Source organism: Lutjanus erythropterus, chromosome 4 (assembly GCF_056507025.1).
Source record: "Lutjanus erythropterus isolate fLutEry1 chromosome 4, fLutEry1.hap2, whole genome shotgun sequence".
Taxonomy (NCBI): domain Eukaryota; kingdom Metazoa; phylum Chordata; class Actinopteri; order Lutjaniformes; family Lutjanidae; genus Lutjanus; species Lutjanus erythropterus.
In genome coordinates this window covers 6,932,452-6,953,511 of record NC_139320.1, presented here as the reverse complement: position 1 = coordinate 6,953,511, position 21,060 = coordinate 6,932,452, and the positions used below count along the sequence as shown (strand labels likewise).

The 21,060-nt window shown below is 39.1% G+C and overlaps 1 protein-coding gene across 1 annotated transcript in view; it reads left to right on the top strand.

Moving 5' to 3' along the window:
• The window catches only part of sorl1 (sortilin-related receptor, L(DLR class) A repeats containing), a 143,910-nt gene that overhangs the window by 108,656 nt on the left and 14,194 nt on the right, over nt 1-21,060 (top strand). Inside the window, exons 18-38 of the mRNA XM_084716829.1 lie at nt 640-771; nt 1,090-1,181; nt 3,936-4,182; nt 4,289-4,427; nt 5,253-5,426; nt 5,546-5,659; nt 5,767-5,889; nt 7,116-7,235; nt 7,852-7,977; nt 9,091-9,201; nt 11,290-11,421; nt 12,820-12,957; nt 13,138-13,272; nt 14,298-14,450; nt 14,848-15,027; nt 15,949-16,077; nt 16,661-16,787; nt 16,889-17,058; nt 18,638-18,750; nt 19,027-19,131; nt 19,960-20,026. Coding sequence (XP_084572955.1) covers nt 640-771; nt 1,090-1,181; nt 3,936-4,182; nt 4,289-4,427; nt 5,253-5,426; nt 5,546-5,659; nt 5,767-5,889; nt 7,116-7,235; nt 7,852-7,977; nt 9,091-9,201; nt 11,290-11,421; nt 12,820-12,957; nt 13,138-13,272; nt 14,298-14,450; nt 14,848-15,027; nt 15,949-16,077; nt 16,661-16,787; nt 16,889-17,058; nt 18,638-18,750; nt 19,027-19,131; nt 19,960-20,026 — 2,827 coding nt within the window. The remainder of the gene's footprint in view (nt 1-639; nt 772-1,089; nt 1,182-3,935; nt 4,183-4,288; nt 4,428-5,252; nt 5,427-5,545; nt 5,660-5,766; nt 5,890-7,115; nt 7,236-7,851; nt 7,978-9,090; nt 9,202-11,289; nt 11,422-12,819; nt 12,958-13,137; nt 13,273-14,297; nt 14,451-14,847; nt 15,028-15,948; nt 16,078-16,660; nt 16,788-16,888; nt 17,059-18,637; nt 18,751-19,026; nt 19,132-19,959; nt 20,027-21,060) is intronic.

Here is a 21,060-nt window from a genome sequence, read left to right as displayed (position 1 = left end):
ACATGGTTTACGTGTTTTTACATCTTGTTACACCGATTTCACCTGTTATGTGTTTTTACATCTTTTATGTTGTTTTCCTCTTATTACATCTTCTTAGACCATTCTCACCATCTTAGGTCATTTTGTAACATAGAAAACATAACAAGAAGAAAACTAAGTCATTTTCATGTAGTTATTTCTGTCAAGTGTGATATACACTGATGGATAAACCATTGAAACTATTTTCTATATTGTTGTCTCATCCATTTAGGTTGAAATCAGTCTTGTTGTTAGGAAAGCGGCATGCATTAAAGGAAAATAAAAAAATAGTTCAAATGCATTAAAGCTAAAGTAACGAACCTGCTTTGAAAATATAAAGAGTAGATAGTTCGGATATCTGTGTTCACATGTAAGGAGCAAAAGGTAAAAGTTGTCAGAAAAGTAAATGCCCAAGTACAGATACCAGAAAAATCTTTTAGTATTTGTACTCAGTTACTTCCCACATCTGCAGTTTGTTTAGTGTCCAAACACAAGTGAAGCCTGTTTCGGTGATATGAGCACAGCGACTCAAGAGAAGCTTATTTTTTAGACACAAGCTGAAGTTTCTGCTCAGCTATATGCACCACAATCACCTCATTTGTTTTCCCCTCACTCCTGCAGAGGCTGTGTCTAAACGGCAGCACAGGTCAGGAGGTCGTCGTGAGGAAAGATCTGCAGAACGTGGAGGCTCTGACCTTTGACCCCATCAGTAGGCTGCTATACTGGGTCGACGCTGGAGCGCAGAAGATTGAAGTACGGATGTGATGCATGCATGTGTGTTTGTATGCATCATTAGCACTGTTAAATGCGTGTGTGTGTGTGTGTGTGTGTGTGTGTGTGTGTGTGTGTGTGTGTGTGTTTGAGCCCTTACTTGTACACATGCAAAAGCAGGTTGTGTTAATGGGAGTCATACAAAAATATATTCATCTGGAAATACAGTTTTTCACATGAACCTCTAACCTGATCACATTTATTTAATCACTTAATTTTCTCTGCCATCCAAAGGCAATCAGAGGTCTTAAACTGAAATTGATGAACCTCTGAGAAGTGTCACTGTTGTTGTGTTTGAAGGTGTCTAACCCTGACGGCGACCTGCGTCACACCCTGCTCAACTCCTCTATCCTGGAACATCCCAGAGCTCTGGTTCTGCTGCCTGGAGAGAGGTAACCCAACACAAATACACACAAGTATGTTTTTTACAACAGTACAACCTCAGTTCCTGAAAAGCTGGGACGTTTTGAAAAACATTAATAAAAACAAAATGCAATGACTTACAAAAACTTTTTTTTTAATCTGTTTACCTGTGGAATGTTCCAAACACGTGTTTTTGGTGCGTCATTTCCCACACTTTTGTTGCTCCTGTCTCAAACTTTTTTGAAACATGTTGCAGTAATCAAATTCAGAATGAGTGTATATTTACATAAAATAATCAGTTGAAAAAATACAGAATCTAGATTTCTATCATCGAATAGTAAGACAAGAAGTAAAACATCAGTAATACATGAGTAAACCTCATGTTGTTGTGGACAGAAAATTATGGATTATGGTTTTAACCTCCACAACTAAATACCTAACCTCAGCCTTTACGTGGACCACTGGAAACTCTACCATCATCCCATCAAACAGGCCTCAGAGAGGAAGAGATGACCAGACAAAATGTCCTCACTTCCTGAAACTCACACACTTACTCACATTCGCCACTACTGCAATCGTGGTTCTGCTTTTATTTAAGATGAGTTCAGCTGATTCACAAAGTAACCACTCTGTGGCTTTTTATTTCCTCCTTGACTTCGTTTTTCTCTTATTCCTATTCCCTTTTTGAGAAAATGTAACTCTTGCTGTGTCACTGTAGCCGCTTTTCTGTCGAGTCTGGTCTTTCTCAGGAGGGAAAAAGAGGCGGTTTTTGCTGGATGCATTATGTTTTCTGGTTATCTGTCCTTCCCTCTGTTCTGTTCTCATAAACGCGATATCTCAAGAACGCCTGGAGGGGAACCTGACAAAAACAAATTTCTGGCTATAACTCAAGATTTCATACCCTACTTATGACAAAGTTTCACACAAATATCTCACAGGATAAAATGATGAGGTGATGGCATTTTATATCCAAAAGGTCGACTTCACTGTGACATCATAATGTTCTGCTCTCTATCAGTCCTCTGTCCTCCTCTGTAAAAATAGTCAGCATGTTTCTCACTGGAATTATACATGGATAGTGAGAATTTCCATTCCAGAATTTTCAAAAAAAATACACTTACTACCTTTTATCAAGGCTCAAAATTATTTTTTCCCTTGATGTCCCGCAACTGTCTCAAAATTCTGCTTTCAACTGTCCCAGACTAAACATTCATTGTCTCAAATTGAAGTTCATTTTTGCATTACACATAATAAATATAATATAATGACTTTGTCTCAGTACGTTGTATCACTTCAGTGACTCACATCACATACACACATTTTGAACATATCTCATAATAAACTATTTTTTAAAAAAACATGAAAGTGTGTGTGACGCAGCGTAGAGATTGGGCCGGTGCCACCTCAAATTTAACCCTATAATTATATATTCTATAATGCATAATCATAATAATTTTATTTGCAATGATCAGTTTCTCAGAATTGTCCCAGCACCATATTTTTGTGTCCCAGTTGCTTTATCATTGTCCCAGGGCACTGGGAGTTTTTTATTCTAAACACATTCTACATGTTAGAAAATAGTTGCTGAAAACATGTGAAAACACTGAGAACAATGTAGCACTGAACAGCAGACTGTAGTTCACAATATCTGTGTTCAGGCTTTTTTGGGCAGACCTGACACACAGCACAGTGACATACCAGAGCCATGGTCCCCCAACACTATATAAGCCCCGGGAACTGACACACAAACGACACCGCCTCACCCTCCCCTCATCCTCCCTAATGGTCACTTACAAACATAACTTCAGCGACTCTCTCAGTCCAAATCAGTCCAGCAGTTCACTTCAGCTCACTTCAGCTCCAACAACCCGACACAGAAGAAATAAAATACCATCCTGTCACCGTCCTCTGGCTCTGTTTCAGGTGGTTTTCAAGCTGCAGAGATGTTTGACACTGACACAGCACAGTGGACACATTTCAGAGCAGAGCAAACTGCTAATTTTTTTATGATTTTGAGACCTAATTTCATATACTTAGAAAAAAAAAATTTAATCATTCATATTTGGCTGGGTGGTTGATAACACATGTTTCTGTGGTGTGCCAAACTGAGAACACACATTTATTGTTGTTTCACACACACTGTAAATTCCTCCAGTCTTCTCTATGAGTCTGGACAGACCTGGATGTAAACTGTAACTTGCCTGGTTGGCAGAGTCTCACACCTGCAAGGCAATAATTCTAGTTTATCCAGCCTCTTGTATTTCTAAAGAAAGAGGCACCTTAAACCCCACAGGGTGTAACTGTCTGACATTGTACAGCTTTTAATCAAATGTAGGAATCTCCATGATGATTAAATTAATTACCAAGTTCCTGTTACTACTTGTAGGACTTCAGGCAGTAGACAGTTAAAGCTCCTTAGATGTGTTTTTTTTCCAGAATGTCAACTGATCAGTACACCATTCCAGTAGGGCTATTATTGTCATTAATTATTGGCATTATCGATTAATCTTTTGATTATCTTTTCTCAATGAATCAATTAGTTGTTTTGTCCTGAAAAATGTTGAGTGTTTCCCAAAGTTCAATGTGACATCCACAATCCAAAGATATTCAGTTTACTGTCAAAGAGGAATTAAAAAAAACTAAAAAACATTCACATTTGAGAAGCTGAAATGAGAGACTTTTGATGTTTTCTTTAAAAATGACTCAAACCATTTAATCAAAATAGTTGGTGATTAATTTAATAGTTGATTAATAATCAGTGAAATGAATGCTGTGTCCCACAGTCTGATGTTCTGGACTGACTGGGGAGACCGAGCTGCCGGTGTTTACCGGAGCTACATGGATGGAACCAGCGTGTCCTGCATCGTGTCCGAGGGCGTCCGCTGGCCCAACGGCATCACCGCCGACGACCACTGGCTGTACTGGACCGAAGCCTACAGCGATCGCATCGAGAGGGCCAACTTCACCGGGGGCCAGAGGAGCGTTCTCATGGAGGGGCTGCCCCACCCATATGCCATCGCTGTCTTCAAGGTAAGACAGTTTTTAAAAAAACACCTTGTCTCGTTTCAGAAAAAGGTCAGATTAGATTCTGACTAAGAATCACTGTTGACAAGCTCGTGTTGGATGCCATTTTCAGAATGACCTGTACTGGGACGACTGGTCCAGAATGGGGATCTTCAAAGCTCCGAAAGCCGGTTCCCAGAGCAACGAGCTGATTGTTGGCAGGCTGACCGGAGTCATGGACCTCAAGATCTTCTACAAGGGGAAGAACAGAGGTGAGGAACACAGAGCTGAGTCATGAACAGAAGCTTTGAAAACTCAACAGATTCAGTGAAATATTATTTGAAGTAACTTTGTGTCTGAAACTCAAACAGACCCACTGTCTTAAAGGGATAGTTTGGAGTTTTTGAAGTGGGGTTGTATAAGGGACTTATGTGTATTAGCTTCAGTACACGATCGTCAAACACCTCCAGTTTGTAGAGATGACGGGGACAGCAGCAGAACATATTTTAGACACCTAAAGAAATCAACATCAGTTTAAATGTACACTATATTTAGAATATATTAATCACTTGCCTTCAAACAGCCTTCAAACAGCCTTTTCTGATGGAGAACTGAAGCTGTTCTGTCTCTCTATACTCCAGTTAACATTCATGTTTTTATTTTTATTTTTTCTTGCTCAGTCAGGCAAAGTGTGTCACAAATCTGCTTGCCCAAAGTCATGTTTACTTGCCTCTGTACAAATTGTTTTATTTATTAGTGGTTAAGTTAACTGCATTGATGAGTCTAGGGCTGCAACGTCTATAAAATGTCAGGAAATAGTGACAAATGTCCATGCCATGTTTCTCCAAGTCTCAGGTGACTGTTGATTAATACCTCAGACATCTGCAGTTGGGTTGGCAATAATCTGGAGCACTTTTGGAGAAAATGTCAGCATTTTGTAATGAACATAAAATTGAATTTAGTAAAGAAGACATGTTTGTGGAAATCTGTGCATCTTTAGTAGAAATAACCATCAGCATTACTGCTTAGAGAGTTCCAAAACTGATTAAAACACCGTATTGATGCTAAAACTGGGCTCCTGATCTGTTGCCCACCAGGCCATAATGCCTGTGCCGACCAGCCGTGCAGCCTGCTGTGTCTGCCTCAGCCCGGCCACCGACACACCTGCGTCTGCCCAGACGGTGCCCCGACTGTAACCATGCCCAACGGAGAGCTGCAGTGCCAGTGTCCCGTCGGCTACCAGCTCCAAAACAACACCTGCGTCAAGACTGGTGAGACAGAAGCACAAACTGCTGAATCATGATGATCCTGTCTGTGGTGGAAATGAGGCGTTTAATTTCATATCTGATTAATTAGCGGTTGCACGGGTTCTTTTCTGTCCTCCAATCAGAGCACAGCTGTTTGCCTAACCAGTACCGGTGCTCTAATGGCCGCTGCATCAGCAGCATCTGGAAGTGTGACAGCGACAATGACTGCGGGGACATGAGCGATGAGCAGGAGTGTCGTAAGTGTTCAGCCACACAACCAATCAAAAGCTGTTTGGACATGAAGAATTGCACATATTTGACTGTTTGACATATGTTGACCTGTTTGTGTCCCACACACTTTCAGCCACAACGACCTGCGACCCGTCCAACCAGTTCCGCTGCGTAGCCTCGGGTTCCTGCATCCCCCTGGCCTTCAAATGTGACCACGAAGACGACTGCGGAGACAACAGTGATGAGGAGCACTGTGGTAAGACGTGGCTTCCACAGCAAGGATGGACAAAGTCTTATGTAATAGATGACAGTAAGAAATATACACAGTACCAGTCCAAAGTTTAGAGACACTTTTCATTCAATATTCTTCTTTTTTTAGAAGAAATTATTCAGATTATACCAACAGTATGCAAAGCTGCAATCAAAGCAGAAGGTGGTTAGTTTGATGAATCTGAAATATTTAAGAACAACACTTTTTGTAAATGTATTTTATTGATTTTCATAGTTTTTATCCCACAGAAGTACACAAGTACATAACATGAATACTACTACTAGTAGTGTTGCCAAATGGAATTTCCACCCAGCTGCCCTATAATTCTATAAAAACAGAAATATGAAAAAATAAAGAAATAAAAACCACTTCACTTTTTATCAGGTGGTCAAGGGGTTCCTGTAGAGACTCATAAGTCCAAGAAAAGCCTCCATATCTTGGTAAAAGTCTAAGAGGACCCTTTGAGTGTGTACTTTATTTTCTCAAGTTTTAAGAAATACAGAACCTCTTTGATCCACTGATGGAAGGACAGAGGAGCACGTTGCTTCCATCTTAAAAGGATCAAGCACTTTGCAAGGAGTGTAGTGTCCACATGGGCTTTATTTGGCAAAACGGCACCTTTACCTTCCTTTGATGTTCAACCAATTAGGTATAGGTCAAACCAGGTTTCAACCATCTCACTAAAGGCTCTGAAAATACAGAAAGAGGAAAACATTTTTGCACATTTATAGCCCGACAGGTGTGTAGGAGAAGATCATGGGTCTCTGCTTCTTGGTAGTGATGCTATGTTTTGGCCAGCAAAGTAATAGCTAAGGCTAGGGTGGTAATAACATGGCACACAGAGGTGGGGGACACAAGCTCACCTGCAATGCATCCTGGTACCTATCCTGTAGCTCGTGCTTGGCTGGATTTTTTTTTCAGCTATTCAGATGCCTCATTAAATAGGTTTGTAATAGAAACATGGTGGAAAGGCTTATTGCAGGTGTTTTCATGCAAAGTATCTCGAACAAGAGCATGTTTCAGGAGAAAATGTCTGTGCCATTATTAGAGCCCTGTGGGACTCACACTTACATTTTTATTTGTAGACTTTTCTTAAACTGATGTTATATTGTCATTAGTAAACAAGTTTTTGGTTTTGTTGCCACCAGGAGAGGTGGTGGAAAAGCACATAGTTTTTGCAGGCTGTAACTGTATTGTTGATGCATTCTCAGAGTCTCACCAGTGTGGCCCAGGAGAGTTCACGTGTGCACGAGGTGTTTGTATCCGCGAGGCCTGGCGTTGTGATGGAGACAACGACTGCAGAGACTGGTCGGATGAGACCAACTGCACAGGTAACAGCTGTGTTACTGACAACATGATACATCATAAAATACAAAAATAAAAAGAGGCACCACTACACATTAAGACTACCCCTACAAATGTTTTACACTTAGGTTATTAACTGGGTTGTAAACTATAATTAATAAACAGTTATAATTGTTACAATAAATCTTTGTAACAATCTTATATTGCTCAAGATAATCCACAGACCTTGTTGTGAGCAGTTACATATAAGAACAATTTTCTTTCTGCAGTAGAACCTACTGGAACTATTTTAAAATCTACTACAATAAACTACTCACAACAAAATCTGTGGATTATCTTGAGAAACGGTCATGATTTTTGGAAAGAGACACTTGTGCCATCTTGTCCCATTATATTGGACAGAAGGCAGACATCTGTACAGCTGTTATCTCCAAAACTCTACAATTCACACCAAAACTATCTAGATGGATAAACAGCACCACGGGCCAGTGGACAAATATGTATTTGTATGCAAAGACTTTACATTAATGCATAATCAAATCAGCGCCAGTTGCACAATGTGTGCTGCAGTTATAATAATGACATTTCAGATGAAAGAGGGTTTAATGCTGTGGTCTTTAATCTCTCTCCTTTTGTCTCTAGTGGGCCACCATACATGTGAGGCCAACAGCTTCCAGTGTCACACAGGTCACTGTATACCACAGCGCTGGATGTGTGACGGTGACGATGACTGCCAGGATGACTCAGATGAAGACCCCCAGCACTGTGGTAAGTTGACACACACTTACGCAACAGTGTCGACATGACTCACGTCTCTAATGTTTAGAGTTGTTAGACTTCAGTTGGCCGTGTATCATTATTGGACATAGGTGCAAGCTGCATTATTATTGTTCTTTTACATGTCACATGGACAAAGGTGGTTGTTCCACAAATGTGCAGGCTAAAAATAAGATAAAATGTTTTGTCGGACCAAAAAAAGACATTTACCCTAAAGGAAAAACTATGCAGGATCTATTTTGAAAGTTTTCTTTTCTTTTTTTTTTCTTTTCTTCTGCTATTTTACAAGAGAGTGCACGATATTTACAGGCATATCCATAAGATATGGTCTTCTATTTGCAGTATCTTTCATGTGGAAAAATTCATTCTGACTGACAGTCATCATACTTAATAAATCTTAAATGTCTACTAGATTCCTATTTTTCTCAATTAGAATCAACACTAATCACTATGATTTTATCTTTGTCCTCAATTCATTTAAAATAGTTGTTTCATATTCAAACTATAATATTTTTAAGGCAGTCTATTATAAAGCAGCTGTTTAAACTATGTGGGTCATCAGGTGCTAGTGATGTGTACAGTTGTGTGTCATCTGCATAGCTGTGAAAATGAGTCCATGTTGTCATGTTTATTATTATTTATTATTATCTCAAGTAATCACTTAGTTGTTTGGTCCATAAAATGTCAGAAAGTGGTGAAAAATGTTGATCAGTGTTTCCCAAAGTCCAAGATGACGTCCTCAAATGTCTTGTTTTGTCCACAACAAAAAGATATTTAGTTAATTACCATAAAGAAACAGGGAACCTAGAAAATATTCACATTTAAGAAGCTGGAATCACAGAATTTTGACCTGTTTTCTTTAAAAAAACTACTCAAACTGATTAATCGAACATCAAAATAGTTTACAATTCATTTATCAATCAATTAATAATAATAATAATAATAATAATAATAATAATAATAAAAGAATAATTCATACAAATGAATATCAGATATCTGTATACAAAGACACACATTTACTAACAAGCTTAGGAAGAATCACGACAGCAGTGGTTCTCTGGTAGCAGTTCTAGTTTTTCTTGACATTTCTCTGTGTGTTTCCAGCGGGAACTCGGTGTAACGGCTTCCTCTGCTCCAATCACACCTGCCTCCCGGCCACCGCACACTGCAACGGCATCCAGGAGTGTTCAGATGGTGCTGATGAGCACAACTGTGGTGAGTGATGCAAATGTGTGGTAGGAAACATGGGGTCGGGTAGAGAAAGATCATATCTCAATTTATTATGTTAATCTGGTTATACTGTTGATATTAACAGCCTCAGTCCAACGGGACAGATCAATCAGATCCTCTCCAGTAAGGTTCCGCTGCTAGATGGATTTTTGAGTCAAAAATTAGGAGAATTATAGTAATTTAAGAAAAAAAAAGGTGTAAGACTGTTAATATTAATCAAAAGTTAATGTCAGATAATGTTCCAGGTTTTTCACCTGTCAGTCTGTACTGTGAATAAGATCCAAGGGAAGTAAAAATTATACTTAAGTTTGTTATAATTTGAGGGATATTCTTGGACATCTACTGTAGTCATAATGCACTTGAAGATACTTTAAGAAAATTCCACTGCTACATTAAATAGGTTAGTAATAGAGTATCACTGAGCGCTCGTGGACTGCATGCTGCAAAAGCGCCCCCTTGGATGCCCCTGTGGTAAATAAAACGTGATAAAATGCCTGCTAGGGTGGCCCAATGTGTAAGACAACATAATAAAGTGGAGAAAACATGAGGAAGTGCTCCCTATGGTGTCCTTCCAGGGGACAAAGTTTTAAAGGAAAAGGGCACACTTTTTCTCCAAGCAGTTTAACAGAAACCATAAATATTGTAATCAAATTTGAAGTTGGACTGTAATCTCTTTGTGTTTTCTAGCTAATGCATGTCAGCTATCTGCAGGCGTGTGTTTGCAAAAAATCTATACATATTATTTTGTTATTTTCAGTCTTTAAAAGTCAACAAAATGTTCACATACATTAAATTTTCTGTGGAACGACCTCCATACCCTCCTTTTGGTTTTGAGATTCTCCCTGTATTTGAAGTCTCAAGGTTAGGAAGTATGGCTCACATACAGCAGGTGCCCCTTTATATGTTGTTTTTTTTTTTTTTTTCGCCCCTCAGACAACCTGAGTCCACGACTGTCTCTGAGCCATAGCGTATTTTGGGACAATAAGAATGGGGCAAGCACAGAACCGTGCTGAACCCCACAGGCCATGTCTAGCTTCCAAAAGTTTAATTTGTTTGTCACGTTTGCACGTCACAGCCCAACATACAGAACGTCAGATCGGCGTTTGTACCTGCATTGCCTTGGGGGCAATGCAGGTACAAAGCATCTACTGTAAAAGAAACAAAATAATTGTGTTTTTTTTAATTTACCTAATTTATGTGCACATGTTTTATTTCAGCTCAGTGTGAGAGTGAAACTGAATTTTACTGAATTTGCTGTTATGTATGTGCTAGTTGTTAGATTCTCAAACTGTGGTACTTTCTTTAGTGGTATACACTGGAATGTCGTGAATTTTTTGTTAATTGAATAAATACCTTTAAAAAACATGAAATACTATCAATATGCTACAAAAAATCAAATGGAAATACATAAAATATGAGATCACTGAAATGCAATTTAAAGTTCTTTGTGTATTTTTGGTTCAGTCTAATTAGCAGGTACAAGCTAAATTGCGATGGTAAGATACTAGTGTTAAAATGAATTCACTGTAAATGAATGCTTCAAAAACACAGCAATCATGACTCAAAACAGGAACTATTACAGTCAGAGGCAGAATGAGACGTGATCTGAGCAGTAGTATTTGTGGCTGCGTGATAGACATCGGTGACGTGTCCAGTTTGCACAAAACGGCGCAAAAGAGTGATGTGGTACCTGAAGAGCTCAATATTTTCTGAAGTGGAACATGGTGTAAAAAGTTTGAGAAATGCTGTTTCTCTCCTCTCCTCCGCTCTCACACAGACACACACTGAGTAGAGCAGAGGAGAAACAGCTGAAGTGAAGTAATGTTTATGTTACTCTAAGTCCAGCTTCCCAACAAGAGTGTTAATGTGATCCATCAACCTCAAATGTCTGAAATTTAGGCTAAAATATCAGTGTTTTTTGAACACACTCAACCTGAATCTTCTGAGTGGATCGCTGGGAAATGAATTAAAGTATGGAAAGGCTTGTAAAGCGTGTAGTTTAAGTGTAAAGTGTGAAGAAGTCGCTGTGTGTTGATAAGTTGTTTGGCCTGCTGGTCGTTCTTTCGCCTGCAGACCCCCTGTGCACTCGCTACATGGAGTTTGTGTGCAAGAACCGAGCCCAGTGTCTGTTTCAGTCCCTGGTTTGTGACGGGATCAAACACTGTGAAGACGGGTCAGATGAGGACGCCGAGTATGCTGGATGTGGTAAGGAACACTCACCGTATTGTCTCTGAGAAATCCCTCTGCCGCTGCTTGTTACGCTTCATGATCATCAAACACAAAGAAGAAGCATGTCTGGACAGAAGCGCATCATGGATGGGATCCAAAACATCAGTCATTCCAAACTGTTCAGTTGAAACTCTAAATCTACAGACAATGATGTTTGTGAATTTAATAAGCACATTAAGGCAGTTAACATGAAGAGGAGGCGTGTTCACAGTGGACATCCTCTGGTTCTCACACACTTGTGCACGTTAACAATGACTCATTAAATCAGGTTTGTGTGTCATGATGATGATGATGATGATGATGATGACGATGTTTTGGGTCTGTTTACACAGCAACAATCTGTAACAGTCGCTCTCATTATTATCCGTTGTCCCAGGTGGAAAATTAGATCTGTTGTAGCACTTTCTTTTCCCCGTTAATGCAACGATAACTTCACTTAACTTGTCAAAACTACAACAGACAACAAATCATACAGTTTATTACCTCTGTTTATGATAATTATATAAGGTAAAATGATATTTGGCAAAAAATAGATGAAAAAATTGTAAACGTCCCTGAAATTCTCAAATTCACTCTTTACTCTGTACTATTCACTCGTACAAAACATAACATATTGTATAGAGCTGCAACTAACAATTATTTTCATCGTCGATTGATCTGTCAATTATTTTCTCAATTAATCAATAAGTTGTTTGGTCTGTAAAATGTCAGAAAATGGTTAAAAATGTTTCTCAAAGTTTAAGGTGACGTCCTCGAATCTCTTGTTTTGTTCAAAGTCAAAGATATTAAGTTAACTGTCAGAGAGGAGTAAAGAAAGAAAGAAAGGAGGTGGACTTTTATTTTTTCTTAAAAAATACAGAAATCAATCAATCAATTTATTAATCCTGTCACAATCTTATCACTTGAAAAGTAGGTCCAAAAAAAGGTTCTTCCTACAATGATTATTTTTGCAGTTGATCAATCTATCAATCACTTTTTCGATTTATGGAGATGGAGTAAAAATAAAATGTCAGAAAATGGTGAAAAATGTTGATCAGTGTTTCTCAGAGTGCAAGAGGACGTCCTCAAATGTCTCGTTCTTTCCACAGCCCACAAGATGTTCAGTTTACTGACAGAGAGGAGTAAAGAAACCAGAAAATATTCAAAATTAACAAGCTGAAATCAGAGAATCTTGACATTTTTTTCTTTAAAAAATGACACAAAATAATTAATTGATTATCAAAATAGCTGACAGTTAATCTGTTGTTCAAAAGTGTTGTTGATTCATATGTTTCATTTCAACATGGTCGCTTGTTATTCTTCATTTTATTTGTCCTGCCATCTTGCAACAAACTGATTTGTGTAACCTGCTAACGCTCCCGTGTGTTTTCTAAGTGTCAGCCACGCCATCCGAGTTTGGCAAAGTGTGCGACGCCTACACCTTCCAGTGTGCCAACGGAGTGTGTGTGAGCCTGGAGTGGAAGTGTGATGGCATGGACGACTGTGGGGATTACTCTGACGAAGCCAACTGTGGTGAGCACGAAGGGTTTATGTAGAAACAGTCAAGAACGCACAGCGCACCCAGTGTTCATTATCACACCACTGAATAAATTACACACAGAACATGACTTGTGCTGATTTTTCTGTAAAGTGCAGACGTACCTTTATGTTGAAGCAGCGGTGTCTGATCAACTCTCGCTCGGTGTGTTGCAGCTGCTCCCACTGAGGTCCCGGGCTGTTCCAGGTATTTCCAGTACGAGTGCAGAAATGGACGCTGTATTCCAACGTGGTGGAAGTGTGACGGAGAGAACGACTGTGGGGACTGGTCTGATGAAGCTCAGTGTACAGGTACACAGTTAGTCTGTCTGAACTCGAGAGTCCCTTCATCAAAAAATATCTATTCACAGTCTGTGATGAACAGCAAATACACAGACTAATATGCAGACTAAGTAAAATTAAAATGGATGCATGATGTGGATTTTTTTCAGCAGATACGGATAATCGATAATTACCTGCTTCTCATGGCCAATACCGATACGATAACCAATAATTTCACATTTGTATTTTAAAAGAAGTTGATGTAGTCTGTAGTTTATGCACAGCTGAAGGTCAGAAAGGCTCAGATGTCGAGAGCAAAGATGGATGATTTAATATTCCACAGCTCTGACCGAGCCAAATCTGACTGACATCACTATGACAACAAAAGACTCTTCAGATGTCCCGATAGTTGGAAAAAAAAAAAAAACTTCACAACAATTAAATTCTTTGACATCATCTGCCAAATCAGATATTTTCAGAGTCAACATTTATCAGCTTATCAGCTGACATAGACTGATAAGTTTTGATAGGAGGCCAATATCAGCCAATAATTTATCAGCAACAATATTTATCATGCATTCCTAATCATGACAATAATATTAAAGATCTCTGGGTAACACTATCACACTTTTCAGTGTTGATGACTACTCCATGAATTCACCTTTAAATATGCTGTAATCTATAATACAAAATCAATCAAATATCACATGGAAGTATAGTTAGAAAAGTATTTTATATACTTTATATATAGATATTATATATTTTAATATTTTAAAAGATAGTCCCACAGACAGTCCAACACAGGAAGATTTGCAATGTTCCAGCAGCAAAGAAATTCTGTCTATGAAACTACACATTTAAAAATGTCTGTATCTAAATTGTTTATATTTTTCACATATTTGTGTGTATTTGAAAGACTATCTTGTTTGGTCACTCGGGATGTTCAGCTTTTTATTTTGCTGTTGTCTTTTTCTTTATGTTAATATTTTTATGTTTGACTTACCAAAGTCTCCGTCCGTCCCCGGTCATTGACTTTGAATCTGGACCTTCATTAGGTGGTGTTACTCCTCACACTGTGGCCCCTGGACCCTCTACCTGCGCCCCCAACCGCTTCCACTGCGGCTCTGGAGCTTGTATCATCAACACCTGGGTGTGTGACGGCTACGCTGACTGTCCTGATGGCAGCGACGAGCTGGGATGTCCCACAGGTGCCACCTCTGACTTATGTGCATGTTTGCATTTACTTTAAAGGGACAGTTCACCCTAAAATCAAAGATCCGTATTTTTAGGGCTGTTTATATATCTAGATAGTTTCGGTTAGAGTTGCAGAGTTTTGGAAATATCAGCCATAGAGATGTCTGCTTTCTCCCCAATAAAGGGAACTAAATGGCACTAGTCACACCAAAACTATCTAGATGGATAAATAGCAATCCAGATAAGATTAAAAATACGTATTGTTAATTTGTTGTGAACTGTTCCTTTAAATTTGAGTTGACCAACTTGTGTAAAACCTAAATAAAATATCCAGAAAAAATGAAAAATAAACAGCAAAGCAGTAATATGAATATGAATTTCAACTCTAACTCTACTGTATTTCTGTGACAGCAGCTAACAGTTCAGTGACGCTGGCTCCAGCTCCCACCCAGGCCCCTGCTCCCCCACCTGTGCCCGGCCGCTGCGGTCGGGGTCAGTTCCTGTGTCGCCGGCCCCCGCACTGCATCCCCGACTGGCAGCGCTGCGATGGCCAGCTCCACTGCCAGGACGGCTCTGATGAAGCCCACTGCCGTGAGTCTCTGCACACATCTGTGATAACATCACACACACTCACAAAGAAACACGGTGACGATTCAGAAGAAAATCTCATGTCATGGTCAAATGTTCTGGATTTAACAGCAAACAGTTTCTAATGTTGAATTTGTAGTACACCAAAAAATGTTCCTCTCAGATCTGTTCTGCTTTTGTTGGCTGACAAAATTACTGCAATGTTGAGAAGTTGAAAACTGTTCTGAGAGATATGAGCAGCATATTGTTTACTGTAGAACAGAGATGAGCCAGTCGATTCTGCAGGGACCATAAATCAATATTCTCTCAAGATACTCATTTGGTATCAATGGGTTATTATTTTGAAAAAAATACACACCCATTTTAGAAATGATCATTATCTATAAAATGAGGCCAAACGTTTGTTACTGACCATCCCTACTGTAGAATTTAGTAGTTTTTGCTGACATGTTTAGGTCCTGATGATTAGAAATGTTTCAATACCACTTTTTCCTTCCTGATACAGATTTTGATATGTGAACTTTGTGTATCATCTGATACCAGTGCATTTAAGAAAATGTTTTATTATTTTTTAACAGCTGTATACAACTAACCTTGTATGGATGTTATTTGATTGGTGCACAGACAAGTGTACTTGCCAATAACCTGATCCAGCTTTTTTGACTGTATCAGGAAAAACAGGCTCATTTTTGTGTACGCACAGTTTTTAATTTATTGTAATTTTAATAAATTGTTGCTAGTGCTGCAGCAGAAAACATACAGTACAGGTTTTAGACAAACTATATAAATAATCCAATTTAAATTTTTATTGTCATGTTTCTCACATCACTACATACAGAGCTAGTGTCAGTGTAGAAAGTCTAGATGCATGTAATCCGGTAACAAACAACAGTAATGTAAAACCTTGTCTTTCTCTGTGTGCAGCCACTCGTGGGCCTCTGTTCTGCATTAACGGGACTCGCTGCTCTGACGGCGAGGCCTGTGTGCTGGACAGCGAGAGGTGTGACGGCTTCTTGGACTGCTCCGACCACAGCGACGAGGACAACTGCACCCGTAGGTCCCACGTACTCTCACCATGTGACCATGTGTTCAGATTACAGAGGGCTACATAATATTACTGTATTTATTTAAAGGAGAAATCTGTAATTTATTTACTGTAATGAATCATAAAATGATCACAATATGTCATCAGAGATCAAGGAAACACTGTCTTCTCTGACAACAACACTGCAGCCACAGTGTCCCTCTCTGGGACAGAGTGATGTTTTTCTGTTCCTGCTTCATGTTAGACTTCAAATTAATGCCAAATGTTAGCTGAATGATGAAGCGTCATTTTATGAGTACCAGGGTGTCTTTAATGTTCCTTCAGAAGCAGTAGATGTTTCTAACTGTTAAATTGAGCAAAATGTTAATGGAGTCTGGCAGGCAGTGAGACGTCGTGTATTTTGGGCTGTGTTACTTATTTTTGCATGTGTATTTGCTACATATTGGTACTTTAAAGAAAGAACCTCTCAGTGTCAGAAGGACTTTACTGTAGTTGAATAGCATTTAGTGTTTTAACAGCAGTGCAATGCTGCCATCTGCTGCCTGTTAGTGTTTATGTCCAAACACTCTAATCCATCCCTCTGTCTCTCAGTGGACACCCTGGCCTATAAAGTCCAGAACCTCCAGTGGACACCAGACTTCCTGGGCGCCATCACCCTGACCTGGTCTCGCCCCAAAAACCTCCCTCTGAACTCCTGCTACTTCCTCATCTACTACAGGTGAGCCCTGCCAAGAGCACTACCACAGTAAAAACCTCTGGACGAGCTCCTCGGCATCGTCTCTTGCTCTCGCGTCACGCGTGTCGCGTTTGTGTCCTCAGGCTCGTGGGCACCCAGCAGTGGACCATCATGGACACTCACAGCAACAAGACCAGCTACAAACTGACCGTGCTGAAACCGGACACCACTTACCACGTCAAGGTGCTCACTCAGTGTCTCAGCAAGCTGCACAAGACCAACGAGGTGATCACAGTCAGGACACCAGAGGGACGTGAGTATCAGCATCATTTTATCAGCTGCTGGAAATCCTTAATGACACTTTTTTAATGTAATGTTTTCAAGGTTTGAAAAGTGCTTGGATTTTGGATAAAATACTTAAAATTGTTTACTTTTAGAATAAATCGCTAGTTTGCTTTTTAGATAAAGGAATGACATAGGTCAGAGAGTTTAACTGCTCCTGCATTTCACACAAAAAGAAGACAACACGGCTCGAGCCTCACCTGCCATGTGGCTGCTGAGTGCGACCTGTCAGTCTGTGTTCATGTGTTCCTGAGGACAATAGAACAGTGATTGGGAGGCGAAGAGATGAAAACTTACTGAGATGTTGCTGCTTCAATAAGTGTCGGCTTGGAAACGAAAGATTTTAACAAAAGAAAAGGATTTTAACAAAAATCTGAAGTTATTTGTTCAATAATTGTTTGACTAAAGCTGCAATGATTAATTAATTGTTTATCAATCAATTATTACATTGATTTTCTGGTTTCTTTACTCCTCTCTGACAGTAAACTGAATATCTTTTGGTTGTAGACAAAACAAGACATTTGAGGACGTGATGTTGGACTTTTAGAAACACTGATCAACATTTTTCGCCATTTTTTTAACAGCTAATTGAGTAATGGATAAAATGATCAACAGATTGATCAAGTACGACCTCGACTGACAAGATTGTGACAGGATTAATTAATTAAGGAGTAACCAGGAAAGTACTTGACAGATTAATCAGCAATGAAAATAACTGTTAGTTGCACCCCTATTTATATTATTATTTATATTATTTGTTATTTTAATAATTACATTATACTTCATAAATACTGGCTATAATATTATCTGATTCGACAGATTATATGTAAAAGCATTTAATTTGGAATCTGAGGAAGATGACGTCCTCAAATGTCTTGTTTTGTCCACAAGTCAAAGATATTCAGTTTATTGTCAGAGAGGAGTAAAGAAACCAGAAAATATTCACATTAAGAAGATGAAATCAGAGAATTTGGCCTTTATTATTATTTTCTTAAAAAAATACACAAAAAGATAAATTGATTCTCAGATTAGATTATGATTAATTCATTAGTTGATTAATAATTGATTACTCGCTGCAGCTCTAATGTGCAGTTTTTTAGGTATAGCAAGGTATTCAGTTATACATATTTTATTTCATCAGGAAGTCACACTGAGAACAAGATATTATTTACAAGTGAGACCTCAGTTAGAAATTGAATAAAGCATATTTAAAACAGTCACACCCAAAATCAATAAAACCTCTAACCACATATTGTATCAGTGTGTCAACTTTCATCATTTCAGACAGAAAACATGAACTCTTTTAGTTCTATTGAGAGCAGAGGGTAGTGGTGCACTTCAGCCTCTTGTGACCAGAATGAGTATTACACCAGCAAACACTGAACACTGAGAACTGAGTAACTTATAAATATTATGAAAACCTGTTATTTTCCTCCTGTTATGAGGTCAAACACAGGAGAGAAAACTGTTTAGATCAGACTTAGAAAATGGATCACCTGCATGCTGTTTTTCATCCTGTGTTTTCATTTTGATCTGTCTGTGTCCCACAGTGCCCGACCCACCCAGGAACCTGCAGCTGTCCTGCGATAACAGCGAGGACGGGACGGTGGAAGTGTCCTGGAGTCCTCCTGACAAAGGCCACGGCCTCATCAGAGAGTACATCGTGAGTCCTTCTCATCTGCATTAAAACCATTCACATGATCTTTTTTAATCAGTGAGACAAACGTCACTCTGCATGTTTGTCCTCCTTTGGTAAACAAAAGTGTTTTATCTTTTTGATAATTATTGCACCTTATCTCATTTAATTTGACAGTGATGTCTCACACACAGCTGTCCTGCCTCACTCTCAGACAGTGTGACGAGCTCATGGATCATAAATTCCCCTCTACAACAACAACTGTGTGTTTCAATGTGTGTGTATGTGTGTGTGTGATGTCAGGTGGAGTACAGTGAGCGAGGAGGTCTTGATTGGACGTCCCAGAGATGCACCGCAACCAACACTGAGGTGAAGGAGCTGCAGCCAGACACTCTGTACAGGTTCAGGGTAAGTCACACACACATGCACACACAATGTTTTTTGTTAATTACACCCTGATGTGCTCTTGTACAACCCCAATCACAAAAAAGTTGGGCACAATGATTTACAAATCCTTTTTAGGCCCATATTCACTTGACTGCGGTACAAGACAAGATATTTAAAAGGACCATCCAGATTGTTACCAGCACTAACTTCAAAAGCCAGTGTCTGTGATGGTATTGGGGTGTGTTAATGTCCAAGGCATCATGGGTAACTGTCACATCTGTGAAGGCCCCATTAATACAGGATTTGGAGCAACATATGTTGTCATCCAGACAACAACTTATTCAGAGACGTCCCTGTTTATTTCAGCAAGACAATGAAGACACATTCTGCACGTGTTCCAGCAGTGTGTCTTCATCGTAAAAGAGTTCAGGTACTAGACTGACCTGGCTGCAGTCCAGACCTGTCTACCATTGAAAATGTGTGGTGCATTATGAAGCACAAAATACAACAACAGACACCCTGGACTGTTGAGCAGCTGAAGTCGTATATCAAGAAGGAATGAGAAAGAATTTTTACTTTCAGAATTTCAACAATTAGTGTCCTCAGTTCACAAACACTGACTGAGTGTTGTTAAAATAAAAGATGCTGCTGTCACATTTTTGGAACTGTTGAATGAGTGTGTATTTACAAAAAAAAGTTAATTAGTTTGAACATTAAATATCTTGTCTTTGTGCTGTATTTTACTGAATAGTACAAGACAAGTAGTAGTAGTTAGTAGTTAGTGTTGGATGTGGGCTCCTACAATACAGTGTGTTTAAATGTTGATGTTGCTGTGATGCTGTTTCCCAGGTGGCAGCAGTGACCAGTCGAGGCGTGGGCAACTGGACCGAGGTTAAATCCATCACCCCCAAGAAGGGTGAGTTGTTCCTCCCAACGGCATCTCACAAACACACTGGTTTGAAAACCTGCCCTACACTACCACCTGCTGGTGTTCAGCAGATGTTTCACGTTGTGCAGGCATGCTGTGCTTGAAACTACACGTTTTTGTAACCTCACTTGTGATGTGAACGCTGCAGAGGGATTGTTTTCCTCTTCTTCAGGCAGTGCAGATGTTTCCACCAGTCACCAGATGAAACAGATGTTTAAAAAAGAGAAATCTGTCAAATATTTACTATAAATTATCATGCAGTGACCATGATATGCTATCACAGATTAACAAACCATGCTAAATTGAAACATTGACTTTTCTGACAACAGTGCTGCAGCTGCAGTGTCCTCCTTTGAAATTTCTATTCTGGGCCAAAATAAGTGTCTTTGTTTGCCCATTTCACACCAATTAGAGTTTAGATTAATGCCGAATGTTTGCCGGATGTCTAAGTGTCTGTTTATGAGTCATAAGAAATAATTAATAATCTTGTACAAGTTGTGGATGTTTATAACACTTACATTGATCAAATAGTTAATGCAGTTTGGCAGGCAGCCACTTCAGCTCAGCTCCAGAGTGTTTGTTTTCAGGATAACAGGCTTAACTTTATATTGACAGACAACTGACAGCTGATAAACTTACAGTGAAGGAATTGCTGCAAAGTGCTCCTTAAACACTGAGCACAAAATTCAGTTACTTGTCAAAACATATTTAGTGAACCATGTGGTTACTGAACAGGAAATCAGGAAATGACTCAGAAAATATGCAATGTCATAAAAATACACAGGAGTAGGACTTTAAAACTTTAAAACCAATCATTGAAGCTTAACTTCTCAGTAGCAGAAAGTTGTTATAAATTCTCAAAATAAAGCTAGTAATTAGTAGACATGGAAAAACGTGGAAGAACAAAATTACCAGCTGCCATTGTGGTCATTTCAATATAATGTACATTTCACACTGTTTCTCTTTTTGACATAAATAACCATTTAAGTCACTGATTCATTCATTCAGTTTCCAAATTGTCT